We start from the raw sequence: 18,375 nt of genomic DNA on the forward strand, positions 1-18,375 counted from the left end.
AGAAATCTCCTTTGAAGAAATTTATTAGAAAGAATTGGCTCATTCCACTAGTTCTGTTTCTCCAGAGAACTCTGACTAATACATGTAGCAACTGACTGACTTGCCAATAAAGTTTGTCTTTCTGTAGAATCAACTCTTCCTTATTTTGTGTTTGTGTATGCTTTGGCAGTACTAGGGTTTGAAGTTAAAGCTTTGCACTTGATAGAAATGTATAGACTGGTCAGGACAAAAGTGACTTCATCCTAGTGAGAATGTACCTGGTTTATCTTACATGAATATCAGGCACATTTCTGGCTCCAGGGTCTAGTTGTAAAGCTTCACATACCACTCTAAGCTGTTTGTCTACTTGCAGTTGGCTGGGAAATTAGGCAGGAAAAAATGATCAGGGTTACTCTGGGGCAGTCATGTTGGTTATGAAGCAAGATGGCTGGGTGATAGCAAGCCAAATCTATACAGTACTTAATGTCATTGAATTGTTTATTCATGCAAGTTTTAAAATGGTAAGTTTTATATTTTGCATGTTATCACAATTAAATATCATGGGCAAGGCCAGCCCAGGCAGGAAAGTCTGTGGGATTCTTATCTCCGATCAAATACCAAAAAGCCAGAAGTAGAGCTATAGCTCAAATAGAAATGTGCTAGCCTTAAGCACAAATGCTCAGGAATATCACCCAGACTCTGAGTTCAAGCCCCAAGATCAGCAAAATAAACTAACTAACTAACTAACTAACTAACTAAATAAGTGTCCCACTATAGATTTAGGAGAAGAGATGGCATTTAACGGTGACTACCTGACCTATATCTGCTAACTAACTAACTAACTAACTAAATAAAGTGTCCCGCTATAGATTTAGAAGAAGAGATGGCATTTAACTGTGGCTATCTGATCTATATCTGCTTTTAAATGTTTGCCTTTATATCTACAACTCTCGCTGGCCCGTCTAATATAGTAATTAAGGTATTCTGGTTGATGCTTACCAGCTATCACAGATACTGTAGTAAATAGGAGCAGTAGTTCTGTCCTCCAGGGACAAGCTGGAAGTGCAGCCTCATTCTTCAAGCCCATCTATGTCTTTACACTGCTTGAGAGGAAAAGATGAAGCACCTTAAAAAGGTGACCAAAGCCTTGCATATTCAAACTACCTTAAAAAAGTGGACGAAGCTTTGAATTCTTGGCCTTTCTTACTTCACTAGCACAGCTGGGAGCATTTTCACTCACTTTTCAGTTAGCCACAGTGAGTTCCTGTTCCTCATTACCAATGACCATTCCTGTATAGGATACATGCTCCTCTTCTTCCCCTCTCTCTACTAGACAACCTTCACAGCCTTCTAAGTCCAGATCACCTGTCATTTTGGTTAAATTCTTTTTGGCATGCTCTTAACACCACAGCCTTCCTTGGACAAATTTTTATATTTGTTTGTATGATTATCTTCTTTGTCCTCCAACAAACTCCAGAGCAGCAACCAGTTTTTTCTCAACATCGAATCAATTGGCACTTTGTGTTACTTAGCTTTCATTACTATAATGAGATAATATGAGAGAAATCAACTTTTGGTGTCTGTGCCAGTCCTAGGGCTTGAACTCAGGGCCTGAGCACTGTTGTTGAGCTTCTTTTGCTTATGGATATACTACTTGAACCACAGCTCTGTTTCTGGGGAGGTGGTGAAGGTTGTTTATTGGTGATGAGTGTCATGGACTTTCCTGCCCATGCTGGTTTCAAATCATGATACTCAGACCTCAGTGTCCTAAGAACCTAGGATTACAGACGTGAGCCATTGACACCCAGTGATAAATCAACTTTCAAGGAAGAAAAGTTTATTTTGGCTCATGGTCAGGGGCTCTTGGTCATGTTGCCTTTAGGCCTGTGGCACATCCTGGTGGGGAGGGCATGGTGGAAGAAGCTGCTTGCCTTATGGTTATCAGGAAGCAAAGAAAGAAAGAAGAGAGCCTAACATCTCAGTATCCCCTTTAAGGGCATGCCCCAATGACCTAACTGCCTCCCACTGCAATCTCCTTCCTCCAAAGATCCTATAATTCCCATAATACCCTGGGCTGGGGATGAAGCCTTTGTAGAACATTCAGGATCCATATTATAACACACCATGATCACTTGCTAATGAATGAACAAATGAATAAATGTATAGAAAAATGATTTACAATACCTGAGTTAAATGTTTTCTCCTGCTTATAAGAATGCCGGGATTTACTCATCCAATATTTCTCTCTTTTATGTAGGACAATTTAAGATTACCTGGATGCAAGAGATGTAATATATTTTAGATTGGCAGCAAAAGGAATGCTATTCAAGGGTTCATTTTACTATGCTGCATATTTTGGACTGATTTTTTTTGTTATTAGAAGCACAATTTGAAACTGGAATGACACTTCTTTTAATTTTTTTTCACATTGGTAGTCATTGATCTGGTCATATCTTGAGAGGAAATGCCATGAATGGAGAAGTGTATTTAACTTCTGTGGTATTCAAAACTCACTGGAAAAGCGTGGCTCCTATTCACTATGCAAGTGACCTTGAGTGGGTATGTTAAACACTCAAATGTATAATTTTCTACAGGCTCTGTGGGCAACAACACTCTTCTTTTTCCTGTCTTTCAGCAAATCTCATTATCTTTCTTGTGATCCTGTTGGGCATCTCATTTTCTTTTGGCTTGTTTGCAAGTTTAAAACTATTAACTACATCTCCTGCCTTAGGAAGAATTGCTTGGCTACTCTACATTTTTAGTATGAATTCTTTTACTTCACCACTACTACCTTGAATAAATGAGATGAATGCATTTTCATAGATGGCAGACATAATTAAAATCTATTATCTTTTTTATATGAGTAATCACTATTCTCATTTGGAAGACGAAGGGGAATATACATGGGAGAGTATTCTTAATTTTTAATACCATTGAAACAAAATTAAGATTGTGTCAGTCACCATGGAATTGGGGAAAGATGCTTGTGTATGTAGAATGCTAGATTTTAAGAAAGGTCGGAAGAAGGCCAGGCACTGGTGGCTCATGCCTGTCATCCTAGCTACTCAGGAGGCTGAGATCTGAGGATTTTGTGGTTCAAAGCCAGCCTGGGCAGGAAAGTCTGTGAGACTCTTATCTCCAATTAACCACCAGAAAACCGGAAATGGTGCTTTGGCTCAAGTGTCCAGGCTCAGAGTTCAAGCCCCAGGTCCTACAAAAAAAAAAAAAAAAAAAAAAGGAAGGAAGGAAGGAGGAAAGGAGGGAAGGAAGAAAGGAAGGAGAGGTAAATAAGAGCAAAGACATTTCTTGGGTGAGCAGCTCTATTTATCAACTTTGTAAATGACCTCAAATATACAGTGTGACTGCAGGTGAGTGATACTGTAGTGAAATGTCCACCAATCATAATGGCACAGTGAGTCACACCTATCTCCAGGAATGTAAGAAAACACAAGTAGGTGGGCCAAACTCAGGCTGGCCTGGGGAATAAAGTAATACCCTACCTTGAAAACAACCAGGGAAAAAGGGGGCTGGATGAAGTGGTAGAGCAGCTGCCTGGCCAGTGTGAGGCCTTGAGTTCAATCCATGGTACTGTTAAAAACAAATCCAGGCTACAGTTGCAGCACAGTGGTAGAGAATGCAAGAGGCCCTGAGTGTTTAATCCCCAACACTCACCCCCAAAAATGAAGAAAATAATTAGAACCCTATCATTCTTAAATGGTTATAGTCTCCTGTATCAGAGAAATTGAAAACAACACAACCTTTTCTTGTTAACAAGTATATTTAATGAAGATACTAGCTGCTATTTACAGAAGATATACATACATACAATTCCTACACATTAAATGTAGTCTAATTGTGAAAACAAAAAAAGGTACTCCAAAGTTACATACTAAATAAATTAAAAAAAGAAATATTTGGCACAATATCTATTATGTAGCAAATAAATAACTCTATATCCTTGATTGAATGAACTATTTACAATCTATTTGAAAGTGCAAAACAATCATTGAAAATTAAAATATTTGTAATAACATTTAAGTCCAGAAAATATGATTTTTTAAAATCAGTAACAATACATTTGTAGCTGAAAGGTTTTTAATGCCCAGGAAAATATTTCAATTTTGAAAAAGGTTTTGTATGTTTTGTGCTCTTCTGAATTGTTATTTTCCATCTTTCTTAACACTGGCAACTTTAAGAACCTTGGTGTTTTTCAGCAGAATTTTTGTGTATGGAATCCTGATTTGTACATTTTTTAGAAGTTATACTGTAAACAAATATCATTTGATACATCATTCAGAAGTTACAGACCAGTCCTTCCTCGGTTACACAGATGAGCCTAAGTGTTTTATAGCAATATGGTAGATTCAATTCCTTCAGTGATACGGCGATGAGATAGAAAAATACAACCTTGCATGTGAACTTCTGCAGTTCCTCAATGCCTCCCCAACTCCAAGCTCCAAATCAAGATATTGAGTTAAAAATTAGGAAGCCCTCTCACCACTGATGTCTCTAAATCAATCACATTCATAGCAAGTTAGATCAAGTAAACACTCTTGGTGATATTTCTCGATAGTGGCACATGTAACCAAGCTCTCCCGGGGGGGCCTTGTGAAGATGGCACAACTGGAAATGAAACAGGGTGACTACCAATGGGGGAATTCCTAAACTAGAGTGTGTCAGCTTTATGCAAGTCAAATAATTTCCTTTCTTGTCATGTAGTTGGTAAGCTGAATGCAGCCCTGAGGTGTCTCAGGATGTGTTTTTTGCTTGCTTTGTCGATCTCTCTAGTGGCAATACATTCAACAATAGCAGGAATGACATTTTTGAAAGATTGTGGACTGGAGACAAACCATTGCCCTGGGCACTTTAGACGTCTATGGCCTGCGAGGCTCTAATCTGTGTGACATCTGTGATAAAGTTCTCTGGTTGTCAATCACACTTAATTGCCGCACATAACTCCGGACATCCTGATGGTTCTTATTAGCTTGAGCTGCATCAAGATCTGTTGAAAGAAGAGAGCAAAATTGGCATTGCATAATCTATGTATATAAGACCCAGATTTGTTTCTCCCTTTGGCAATGGGGAAATACATTTATCACCAATTTCTGGGTTCCATCAAGACCTTTCAGCATACCACAAGCACAGAAATGCTTCTACCTGATTGCTCCATCGTCTCCCTTCTGCCCTCCAACTTTTCTTTCCTGGAGTCATCTGTTTTGATCATTTCCCTTTGCATTGCTCATTGAGGAGGAGAGGAGGGTAGGAAGACACCAAATAAAAAGGGAAGCATTTGTCTGATGGCCCCTGGTGACAGATGAAAATTATTTCCTCTTACCAGCCCACCTCTGGTCTCACACTCTGAGTCTCCAGCATCTTTGATCCAGATAAGGACTTATGTCAAAAGACCCTGTTTCATTAGCAATGCACGAAAGCTGGAAGTGGAGCTGTGGCAAGTGGTAGAACTTTAGCCTTAATCACAAAAGTTTGGGGACAGCACTCAGGCCCTAAGGTCAAACCCCAGGACCAGCACAAGGGAAAAAAAGGACAAAATTAACAACTCCTCCATGGCTGAAGTTAGAATTTCAACTTCCATTCTCCCATGCTACTTGCTCTGAAAGCCCAGTTACAGTTCTATTCAGGTCTGCAACCCAGCAGTGTGAGCACCTGGGCTATCAGCGAGGTTAAACCCATGTCACTCACACCAGGCTGCAAGGAAATGTAATGCCCTAGCCCTATGTAGGCAATATGTAAGGACAAGGAGGGCCAGATAAAAATGCAGGCCCTGGAAGTCACACAGGAGTCATGCCCAGATCTTCCTTTTTATTTGTTTTTTTTTTCCTTTAAGAAATAGTACACCTGAATTTCTTCCCTGTGAATTCTCCTAATTTTAAAATAAAAGGAAAGAAAAATAATCTTAGTTTAAACCTAACACATCAGCTGTGGGTCACGGCCACCTCTGTCCTGAAGGATCTCTAATGTGAGACCTCAAATTTAGTTGGCCCTGGGAGTGAACAAGCTAGAGTATGGACTCCTGTGCCATAGAACAGAGCTCCCTGGAGTCCAGTTGTCCCTGTAAAGCCACCTGCCTGCCCCAAGATCATCAGAATGCCATCTGCATAGGAGTGGAGGCTGCAGTGGCAGGTCTGATCGCCCAAAGTGTGTGTGTGGTGGTGGTGGTGGTGGTGGTGGTGGTATAAAGGCTCCTATCACTGTGAGAAGAAACTCATCAGTATAATTATCACATAGAAATAATAGCATAGTAAACTGCCGAACACACTGTGCCCAATTTCTTCCGCCTTACACTGGCAGTGTACTCTACACGTACAATATCCTGTAATTACATTGTACATATTCCCACAATGTTTACGAATCTATTCCTATAGCTTTATCTATAGATTGTTGACTTCAGAGCTGAGCAGCTGTTGTTTACCAGCAGTTAACTGATAACTTCAACAAATGCAATAGGGATTTAAAATATATCCTTCTCACTTCTCTCCATGAACATACGATCGAGTGTAATTTTTTTTCATTGCTGGGGTTTGAACTCAGAGTCTTACACTTGCCACTCAGGCACTACATTCGAGCCACTCAGCCAGCTCTTCTGATTCAGTTATTTTTCAGCTACAGTTTTTTTTGTCTTTGCCTGGGGCTGACTTCAAATTGTACTCCTATCTATGCCTCCTGCCTAACTGGGATCACGGATGTGTGCCATCATGTCCATAATATTAGAGATGGGGGTGGCTCACCAACTTTCTGCCTGGGCTGGCCTGGGACCATGAACTTCACTCTGCCTTCTGAGCAGCTGGTATTATAGACATGACCTACTATACACTATACTAGTCAAGCATTTGTTGCCAAAGAGGCTCATAAAACAAATTGCATTTTATTCTGGTTCTTCATTGATTTTTTTTTTTTTTTGTCAGTCGTAGGGCCTGAACTCTGGGCCTAGGCACTGTCCCTGAGCTCTTCAGCTCAAGGCTAGTGCTCTACCACTTGAGCCACAGTACTACTTCTGGCTTTTTCTGCTTAGTGGTACTGAGGAATCGAACCCAGGGCCTCATGCATGCAAGGCAAGCACTCTACCAGTGAGCCACCTTCCCAGCTCCTTCATTGATTTTTGAACCTCATGGAAAACCTTCTCAAGGACCAACCCTCTCAAAGACACAAGATTGTGCATACAATTTCAAGAATGTCTTGGACAGACACCCCTGAAGGACCATGGATTCTAGATTTATGAACTCTTAATGTAACTGCTACCTCGTATCCATGTTCATTTTCATTTGTTCCACTGTTTTATGACCATGACTTTAAGCACATAGTGGAGGACTGCAAAAAATTATAGATATTTTAAATCTGATGGAATCCTCATAGACACGATGCTTCTAATGCTAGGATCATTGAAATTAACTTTTGTTGTTGTTGGTTTCATTTTAGTCCTAGGGCATAAACTCAGGTCCTGGGCAGTGTCCCTGGACTTTTGTACTAATGGCTAGTGCTCTAACACTGAAGCTACAGCTCCACTTCCAGCTTTTGTTGTTGGTGGTGGTGTTGGTCATGGGGCTTGAACTCTGAGCCTGGGCGCTGTCCCTGAGGTCTTCAGCTCAAGGCAAATACTCTGCTACTTGAGTCACAGTGCCACTTCTGGTCTTCTGGTAGTTAATTGGAGATAAGAGTCTCACAGACTTTCCTGCCCTGGCTGGCTTTGAACAGCGATCCTCAGATCTCAGCCTCTTGAAAAGCTAGGATGACAAGTGTGAGTCACCAGAGCCCTGCCTTTCCACTTCCAGCTTTTTGATGGTTAAGAGTCGATCTTCCTGAGTAGCTAGGATTACAGGCATAAGCCACCAGTGCCCAGCTGAGAAATTAAATTTCTTTTTTTTTTTTTGGCCAGTCCCAGGGCTTGAACTCAGAGTCTGGGTTCTACCCCTGAGCTTCGTTTGCTCAAGGCTAGTGCTCTACCACTTAAGCCACAGTGGCACTTCCAGCTTTTTTGAGTAGTTTATTGGAGATAAGAGTCTCACAAACTTCCCCGCTCAGGCTGGCTTCGAACTGTGATCCTCAAATCTCAGCTTCCTGAGAAGCTAGGATTACAGGCATGAGCCACCAGCATCAGGCTGGAATAAACTTTTTAAAGCTCTATCTGCTTACCAAGTTGAGGTTATGTTCCCTAAATTTTGCTAAATGAGTATTTAGTAGTTTTTGTATCCATGTGAGCAAACTCTGGCTTAAATTAAGTCAGTCCTTCAGTACACACAGCAAATCACTCTACTAAAACAAAGGCTTTTTTGTTTCTGGGTAATGGGCTTTCTGGAGGGAATGGTATAGGAGTTGCACCATTATGTCCATGTCATTATGTTAAGGAGCTGATAGTCTTTAAATGACTTTAGCAAAGAACTTCATAGGGCCCACTTCCTCAGTCCCCAAATGGATTGTGGGAGCCAAAGGTGCCAAGTCTTGGTGTAGAAGAGACCATACTGCTGGAATGACTATCTAGTCTTATGATATAACTTAACCCCAAACAGACTGAAATAGCAACTTAATAGTAGCAGTGTTTTCATACACATTGAAGCCTTGAATCAATTCTTGTGACAAATGTTCAGATTTTAAACAAATACCTCAATTTCCCTAGACTAGAAATAAATATAAAATCCTGCTATGAGACTTACCTACATAAATGTACTCCCAGAGATAATAAATGTTATCTTTCCCAGCTTATCAACGGCAGCCCTGAGTCAACCAGGACTGCTAGGAGTTGCTCAACACTAAACTGTGAGTCACACAGGGAGGTGGTTGGAGGCCCGGTCACTTGGTCATGGTGCCCTACTTGTTTCTAGCTGCTCTGGAAGGAGCAAATTAATTCTCTTTAAATCCATTCATTAAAATGGTTATTGTCTAGTTTTTTACAACAAGGTAAATATTTTTCTCTGATTTTACAACAGCAAAACAAAAATCCTCAAACCAACTACGCTTAAGCCACTGCCCTATTCTACTGCATGGAAATCATGGTCCTAAATCATGGCCTCTGATATAATCAGATGCTGTCCAGACTGCTAGAGTGTCTCCATGGTCTCATTAAAAAGGACTTAATCACCGAGATTGCCCCGCAGAAAGCAGCGGCATTGAACTTACTGAAGGGTTGGCTCCTGTAGTACCTCACTGTTCTGGCAGAATTGGCAATCATGCGCTACAAGGAATCAAAAGAAGGAAAGAAAAAGACACAAATGCAAGTCAGCTTAGTGTATAATCCAAAAAAGGAAAACAAACCATTATTTATTCCTGCAATACTTAGAGCCACAAGAAACAGCATGTTCTGAGACTTGACTACAGGAGGCAGCTGGCTGATGTATAACCTACTTAATGATTTTAAAGGGGTGCTCGTGTTCACATGCACACGCACAAGACATTTTTAGGTAAGGGATATTAATGGCATAGCTCTGGTTTCATTGTTTGCTAGTTCTCTATGATGGGGGAAAAAGCATTTGTGACACTTTACTTTCACACTTAGAAATAGTTTGCACCATTCTTTCTTGAGGATAACATAATTTGTAAGAGAATTGGTAGTGATCTTAGATTTGCAGAAAGGCTGGTTTTTCAGATTTCTTAGTGTTAAACAGGACTGGATAATGAGGTGTTTGATTACACTGACTGAATAGTAAGTCACATAGTTTCTCTGTAAGGTTATGCTATCCCACCATGCATTGCCAACTTCTTCAGTCTTCCAGAAAGTATATGATTTACTATTAATCATAATTATTTTCCTTCTTTCCTTTTACTTCCTTTCTAATTACAACACTAAAGTGTACACAGAAAATGCTAGAACAAAGGAAAAAACCACTTCGAGTATTATTTCAGAGAGAAAACTCATTGATAGTTTGGTATGCTTCATTCTGATATTATATTTGTATATAAACCTCTATTAAAAATAAAGAAATATACTCCTTACCTTACCTTGTTTATGTAACTGTAATCCCTTTGTACATATTTTCACAATAAAAACTTAATTAAAAAATAACAAAGCATGATTCTATATTGTAATATGCATAAAATACACATATTTGTTTTTGGTTTGAAATTTTCCCACTGCATTATTATATTATGACTGTTTTCCATGACATTAGCATTTAAAAAATTTTACATGAAGATGGATTCCATCAAATAGATCATAACTGAGTTGATTGTCAATTTTGCCATTAAGTGATCTTCATTTCTGTGTAAATTTTTAGTTACAATAATGACTAAAAGGTGATCTTTTGTGTTAAGCTCAATTAAAAAAGCAAAAGGAGAGAGAAAAAGCTCAAAGAACAGAAACCAAGATCCCTGGTTCCTGAGGAAAATGGGTGAGACCTCTGTCCCATTCTGTAACTAGGATGTGTGGTTCTTGCTCACAGTATTCTGGGTCCCTCAGTTCCTGCCTAGGTTTCAGGATATCTCTGCTCCTCAGACTCTAAAGGAAAAAAGCCTGTAGAAATGATGGATTAATCCTATCACGAGCAGATAGCTGATGAGCCTCAAGAAAAAGACTCCTCCCACTTCTGAGGAGCTAATCCAGTCTTGCTTTCCGCTTTCATGTACCCCTGACTTACCAAAGTATAAGGTAGTTACTAGCACTGGAGGCTTATACCTTTAGTAATCCTAGCTACTTCAGAGGTTGAGATCTGAGGATCACAATTCAAAGCCAGCCTAAGCAGAAAAGTCCACAAGACTCTTATCTTCAATTAACCAGCAAAATTCTGGAAGTGAAGGGTATGGTTCACTGGTAAAGCACTAACCTTGAGCAAAAAAGCTAAAGGACAGCACCCAACTCTAGAGTTCAAGCTTAATACCAAAATGTAAACAAATACATCGAAAGAAAGAAAAGAAAGAAAAGAAAATGTCTTTGAGGAAATCATGAATAGCATTTAAAAATATCATAGAAAAGTGAGTGGCCGTGGCTCAGTCTGTAATCCTAGTTACACAGGAGGCCCAGATCTGAGGATCACTCATTGAAGCCAGCCCCTGCAGGAAAGTCCATGAGACTTTCATCTTCAAATAAACACTAAAAAAGCCAGAAGGAGTGCTGTGGCTCAAGTGACAGAGTGCTAGCCTGGAGCACAAAAAGCTCAAGGACCATACTCAGACCCTGAGTTCAAGTCCAGGACTAGCACTACATCTATATGCCTATATCTCCTATCCTTCCATCTGTCTGTCTGTCTCTGTCTGTCTGTCTGTCTATCTATCTATCTATCTATCTATCTATCTATCTATCTATCTATCTATCTATCTATCTATCTATCTATCTTTCTATCTTTCTATCTATCTATCTATCTTGGAGGAGTCAGGCCTGGGAACTCCACATACATATAACAAGTGTACATAATAAACCTTTCACTGGATACCACTGCTTTGAGGACACTGGCAGACAGGAAGCAACATGGTATGCATCGCATCAGCTGATTCTTCATACACATAGAGGTGATGAGAAAAGTTGGTTCTTTGCTTTCATAAAGTACCCTAAAAACCAGCACTATCTGTTGATCGCATGAGAAATGTATCACTAATACTTCCAAGAAAATGTAGTATACAATGTATAATTAGCCTCTGATATAGGGAGCCCTGAAATAAACAGTAACTATGATAATTTTCCTGCTAATTTACTTTAAGTTGTTTTTTCACTTCTCTAAAGGCTTTGCCTGGGAAGGGCACAAGTATATTCCGCATAGAATTATTGTAATTCTTCAGATATTGAATGGAGTATAATTACCGAAAACCCTGGGAAATGCTGCCAGTTTGTCCCTCTGAAGAATAATAAAACAATTAGCAGGGGTCAGAAACCTCTTCCTATACCATTTTGTAGGGAGTAATTGTTCTGCTTTTTAGTTTTGAAAGCTAAAACATTTCCTTCTGACTTCAGTGTTTGACTACTCTTTACAGCTATACTCCAGAGGCTTCATAATTTTTAGCTCATTATGTAGTTGAAAATGTGAGAACAATTGTTTAAATCAGTAATTTCCAGCTCTGAAGTTCATTCTACCTTTCTAAATCTTTGATTAATTTTAACAATGGTTTTAATTTTGACGGATCCTTTTTAATTGTACTCCAAGATAACTTCAGTTTAACTTTAAAATCCAGATTTGGCTTTATAAGGAAGGCCCATTCTTTTCCTTTGTGAGGTCCAGACAATAGTGTTTAATGGTGTGAACCTACAGTAATGATGTATGAACGCCAGTGGCACTGCTGGCTAATGCAGAGGCCAGAGAAGGGTTAACCTGTTATGTTAACTCCATGCTCTCATGTACTCACTGACCCATGCAATACCTAACATGCTACTGAGACTTCTCATATTATCTCAAACCACCTCCAGCCTGTGGTTTCTCACTGAGTGACTGTGTTTGCCAATGGAACACATTACATAAATCCAAGACCAGTTCCTTTTATTTATAGTCGTGTGTGTGTGTGTGTGTGTGTGTGTGTGTGTGTGTGTGTGTGTGTGTGTGTGTGTGTGTGTGTGTGTGTGTGTGTGTGTGTGTATGCGCACGTGCACACTGGTACTGGGGCTTCAACTTAGGGCCTCACATTCTGGCTTAGATTTTTGTTCAAGACTGGTCAGCATTCTATAACTTGAGTCACACCTTTACTTCTGGCTTTTTTTTTTTTTTTTTTTGCTGGTGAATAGGAGATAAGAATCTAACACATTTTTTTTGCCACAGCCAACTTTGAACTGTGATCCTCAAGTTTTAGCCTCCTGAGTAGCTAGGATTATAGGTGTGAACTACCTGTGTCCAATATAGGCATTTCTAATTATTGCAATTTTTTTATTGTTTTGTGTAAAAGTAAATGAACACTTTCTACTAGTTCTGTGCTCTGGGAAGCCATAAACAAACGCATTTGGCTTCTTTTAAGAGGCAGTTCTTCAAATAATTGAAGACAAGTATTATGAAGATCCTCCTACTCTACTCTCTTCTCTCTCTCTCTCTCTCTCTCTCTCTCTCTCTCTCTCTCTCTCTCTCTCTCTCTCTCTTTTATTGGTCATGGGGCTTGAACTCTAGGCTTGGGCACTGTCCCTCAGCTCTTCAGCTCAAGGCTAATGCTCTATCACTTCAGCCACAGTGTCACTTAGGATTTCTGGTGGTTAATTGGAGATAAGAGTCTCATGGACTTTCCTGCCTGGGCTGCCTTTGAGTCTGGATCTTCAGATCATAGTCTCCTGAGTAGCTAGGATTACAGGCGTGAGCCACTGGTGCATGGTTCTATCCTTTCTTATTTAGTCTAAATACTCCCAATTTATTCAACAATTCTTCATAAGACAGGTTGGGCTCTCTTCTGGATAATCTCTACTATGAGACTTCAGTACAGAGAGATTATCTTCTTTCTCTTCTTGACCTAGCTGAAGTTACACATCTAATGTTACTGACATCTGTTGAACTCGTTGTGAATAAGACCTTGCAGCCTGGTTCATCAAGCTGCTTTTATATACAGCTACCTGCTCTATCAATGTGCAGATGATTTTGTGAATTTTCCATTTATCTTCACAAAAATCTACCTAGTCCTTATTTTTTCAATTATATTTTTATTATCTGTAAGTATTTGCACCAAGGAGTTACCATTCCACAGATCAGTTGACTAATACAATGCCCCTTGATCCACCACTGTCATTCTCTTCCATCCCTCCCAACCCAAGGCCTCCACCCAATTATCTTAATCTCATGGGATATGCATTGAATTTTATGACTGCATCATTCCCCTCTCTACATTCGGGAAGACTTTAGCCACACCTGTTATCTTCGGTGGTACATTTATTTGTTCTCAGTCAAGGTAGCCTAAACTAAGGTTTATAAAGACACTGGCTTCATTATCCAACTAGCATAATGGACTGGAGCCCAAAATTACACCCTAAGCTGGGCAGTCTTGCCAGAGCAGGTTGGCCTGCCTGGAACTGGCCAGGTAACTCTGGCATGCCAGGCCATGGGGGAAATGCTTGATTACTCCAAATCAGAGCTGCTCATCTTTCTTTCTTTTTTTTTTTTTTCCTTCCCAGCCCAGCAAACTTGTGGATTATGACACACTCCCATTAGCTACTGACTCATTACGACAGCAAGTGGTAATCCAAAGTTAAAAACAAGGAGGACAAGCTCCCTTAGAAGGTGTTCCAAGTCAGTGAAGTGGATAAATTGAACCCCAACCCCCATCTGGACTGACTTTGCTGTGAACTAATTCTGAGCATGGGGATCAGGGCTTGTTTTCAAAATGTAACTCCTGATAGTTTATGACCTGCAGGGCTCAGAGATGGGACCAACTGAAAGCTGGTGAATTGCCCGAAAGGGGGATTGTGAGTGATGGACTGTGTAACCACAGTCATGCCTTTGTTTTTCCTTATAGCTAAAGAGAGAGCCACTTGGAAGCGAATGTCCTTCATGAGGCCTGAGGCACTGAGAGACCAATACAAAGGCCCTGCCCCAAGGTAACATTCCCAAACACACACAGCCTCCTGCTCTCACACAGGCAATTATACTTGGGTCCTTGGGTCCAATGAAGTAAGCAGGGCCTGTTCTCACAGGCCCAACTCAGCCTTTGTGGCCCAGGCTTCATCTCTTTACCTTCCTGAGCCACAGCCCGGTGGAAGCAGGCTGGCCTTGACATCTCCAGCCTTTCTAGCCAATCCCATATTGACTCTTCCCCCCCTCCCCATATTGACTCTTGTCCCCCTTCCCTGCCTGTTGCCGAGGAGGTACAGGTTTGTGTCTAGTGTTATCAGACCAGCAGCCCTACAGGCAATGCTGCCTGACTCTGTTAACACTCCCAGATTCCCCACTCTGCCCTCTCTAGGCTTTGGCTATTTGGCCCCACGGCTTGGAGAAGTTGCCTTTTTTGTTTTTTAAGTTTATTTCCTTATTGTTTTCTTCAAATAGTTAAACAAAGGAGTTTAACACATCAACTTATGCATATCATGTGTTAAAGGCTTCTTGCTCAGTTGCCCCTTAGAAGAGCTACTTTTGGACTTCAGGTCTTTCCTAACTGCCTTTGTTTTTGGGGGGGATTCCCTCTGTTGCCCTTTTAAAATCCTTTTTTTTTTTTTTTTTTTGGTCATGGGGCTTGAAGAAGGCAGGGCCTGTGCGCTGTCCCACTCAAAGCTAGCCAAGTACCAATTCTGATTTTCCTACAGTTAACTGGAGATAAGAGTCTCTTGGACTTTCCTGCCTGGGCTGGCTTTGAACTGCAGTCCTCAGATCTCAGCCTCCTGAGTAGCTAGGATTACATGTGTGAGCCACTGGTGCCTGGCTCTTTCTCTTTTTAGTTTATTTTATATTCGATTTTTTTTTTTTTGTAGACACAGTCTTGCTATGTAACTCAGCCTCCTGAGTGCTGACACACCTGGCTTATTCTTGTTCCTAATGTTTACCAGATTGCCTTTTCATTCTTTCCTTTCTCACTCCTACTGATTTGACTCTCCCTCCCACCTCTATACTTACTAAATACATAACCTTTGTCAATTATTTCTTGCTTGTCATGAGTAAATGCCCTTCCGAAATATTGTATAACTTTACCCAGACTTTCACATATTCAAAACAATAATTTTTTGTCCCACAAAATGATACAGAAATATATAGTCTCTTTTCTAGAAAGAATGTCTGGGAAATCAACCAGATGGATGTACACAATGGAGACCAGAGATAAACAGAGCTGAACTAACTTTCGTGCAGGCATCATTGAAGAAGAAACATAAAGGCTGGGGCCATGGCTCAAATGGTTGAACACCTGCCTAGCAGATGAGATGCCCTAAGTTCAACCCCCAATACTACCAAAAAAAATAAAATAAAGCAGATGATGAAGGAGGAAGAGGAAGAGAAGTTACCAATACTCCCTTGCCTCCAGCTGTGAATCTTTACTATCCAAGGGGTATATGACATACAGACACATATGCACATGTGTACCACACATGATGCTCATGGTCTACCACATATGATAGCTACAGGACATGGCAGCTCAGGTGCATTCACAGGTACCTATCCTGTCTCCTATCCTGAGGACAGGATAGGAGAGCCAGTGCCACAGGAAGGAAGGGAGCAAAAAACAAAACAACAAATCAACAACAACAACAAAAACAACCCAGAACTAAAGGAACAAAATTGAAGGGAGAATCACGTCAAGTACAGTTATGAAAAGTGCTTTGGAACATGCTGGATGACCAAGTTTTCTGACAGAAAATAATTTAGATTCAATTATGGTTACATAAAATCCTTTGAAGGTGTTTTAGTACCACGTTCATGACTGAAATATAATTATTCTTTTATTTAAGAACCATTGCTTGTTGGATACTGGTGGCTCATGACTAATCCTAGCTACTCAGAAAGCTGAGGTCTACAGGATCACAGTATAAAGCCAGCCCAGGTAGAAAGGTTCACAAGACTCTAGCTTCCAATTAGCTGGCAAAAAGCTAGCATGAGTTATGGCTCAAGTGGTAGAGTGCCAACCAAGCTAACAAAGCTAAGTAGGCATGAGGACCTGAGTTCAAACCAAATTTTTTTGCATACTTACAACATGCCAATCATAATTATGCATGTTGAAGAAATATCAGTGGGCAAGACAGAGATGAAGCAAGTCAGAAATCATTTGGTATGAGTAATGCTAGGAGGGAGATCATGGAAGACCTCTCAGAGAAGAGTACTCAGGAGGTCCAGCCTGCACCATGAAAAGAAGCCAGACAGGTAAAGATAGGAGAGGAAATTTCAGGCAAAGGTAACATGCAAGGAAGGAAGAAGGAAAAGAAGGAAGGCTGATCTGGCCTGGTCTCTGGACCAGAGAACACAAAGTGTGAGATGAGGTTGTCTACTATTCTCATGACCTGGGTTTTGTAATTTTTGTTGATTTTTGATAGTTCACATTTTATTATTTTAGGCTGCTTTTATTCTCCCAAACGACAAGGACTGCTTTGAAGATTTCATAGTAAAAGCCTTCACCTAGATACTCTGTGTGTTGTATTGCTTTTAAAGCACACGTGTTGGAGAACCTGTACTTAGCCTAGTATGTAAAATTTGTATGAAGAGATAAACTCTTAACGAACTTTGAAAGGTTTCCTTTGGGTTAGTGAGGTCTGGGAGTTGAGTGGATTTGAACATCCAGATTTTGACTCAACTACTACTTTCACCATAGCTTGAGATTCCAAGTCCAGTGCTCTCCTCATGAATCTTGAAATCTTATTGTGGCTAACAAAACCCCCTAATTGTTGCTAATTATGTAATGCCATACTTAGTGATACAAAAACAGGATTCCAAAATTTCTTCAATGAATTAGCTTCTCTTAAAGTTTCCACAAATCTAAAAGTTTGCCCTATGCTTATTCCAAATAAAATGATGACTTCAAAGTCATACTTATAAATAAATATACCTAAATATGGGGATTTCTGAAATAGACCAACTTCCTAACACAGTGCTAAGTGTGCCTATTGGCATGCTGTATGCAGCCTGGGATAGTGGCAGCCGGCCAGCATATTATCCTCTAATCCATTGCAGTCTACCTTCTCGGTGTTATAAATATTCATACATGCCATAGAAAGCTATGAAGGGCTTTATTCAAACAAGTTTGAATATTCCTTTATGTTCCCCCAAATGAAATAATGTCTGCCTTCTTTTTTTTTTTCCACATGAGGATCAGAATGTGAATTTTCTTTTGTGTGCATCCATAAATCCTGAAAACCAATACGCAACAAATTCACTAATCCTCATTTTATTCCTCAAGGGTGAAGGCATTCCAAATAAAAATACTTAAGAGTTGCTTTGGTCCTTTGATGTGACTGCACTACTGCGACCAAGAAAAGGCATCCGTGTTCCTGGCTGGCCTGGTAAGTTCTGCCACTGTCAGGAACACCCTCCCTTCAGGGACATAGCCTACCAGCCCAACACTGTCTGCCAGCTCTGCTCACACCTAGTCCAAACTGATGGATGATTGGAAAGTGGCAGTGACATCAATCTGAAAAGCAAGAGGGTTTCTTTTCCCAAGACACACAGGGATAGCAGCAGTTGTGGCGATGATAAGGGGACAGAGGCAGGGTGGTTTATGAAGTGGAAAGGTTGGAAAATTAGCAACACTGCCAGATTGATAGAAGTCAGTTTTAGAAACCATACTCAAATCATCATCATCATCATCTTCTTCTTCTCCTTCGTCTTCGTCTTCGTCTTCTTCTTTTTCTTCTTCTTCTTCTTCTTCTTCTTCTTCTTCTTCTTCTTCTTCTTCTTCTTCTTCTTCTTCTTCTTCTTCTTCTTCTTCTTCTTCTTCTTCTTCCTCTTCTTCCTCTTCTTCCTCTTCTTCTTCTCTCTTCTTCTTCCTCTTCCTCTTCTTCCTCTTCTTCCTCTTCTTCCTCTTCTTCTTCTTCTTCCTCCTCCTCCTCCTCCTCCTCCTCCTCCTCCTCCTCCTCCCCCTCCT

The 18,375-nt window shown here is 40.4% G+C and overlaps 1 protein-coding gene across 3 annotated transcripts in view; it reads right to left on the reverse strand.

The window, feature by feature from the left end:
• Positions 1-3,757: 3,757 nt before the first annotated feature.
• Positions 3,758-18,375, reverse strand: part of Rapgef4 (Rap guanine nucleotide exchange factor 4) — a 306,154-nt gene continuing 291,536 nt past the window's right edge. For 2 of the 3 annotated variants that reach the window (XM_070020789.1, XM_070020798.1), the window contains 2 exons: positions 9,109-9,163; positions 3,758-4,981 (listed from right to left, as the gene is read on the reverse strand). In XM_070020789.1, the coding sequence (XP_069876890.1) occupies positions 4,854-4,981; positions 9,109-9,163 (183 nt within the window). In that variant the 3' untranslated portion in view covers positions 3,758-4,853. The remainder of the gene's footprint in view (positions 4,982-9,108; positions 9,164-18,375) is intronic. The other variant, XM_070020805.1, reaches the window with a different exon arrangement.

The sequence above is a fragment of the Dipodomys merriami genome, unplaced genomic scaffold (assembly GCF_024711535.1).
Source record: "Dipodomys merriami isolate MVZ:Mamm:240054 unplaced genomic scaffold, mDipMer1.0.p SCAF_1, whole genome shotgun sequence".
Lineage (NCBI taxonomy): Eukaryota > Metazoa > Chordata > Mammalia > Rodentia > Heteromyidae > Dipodomys > Dipodomys merriami.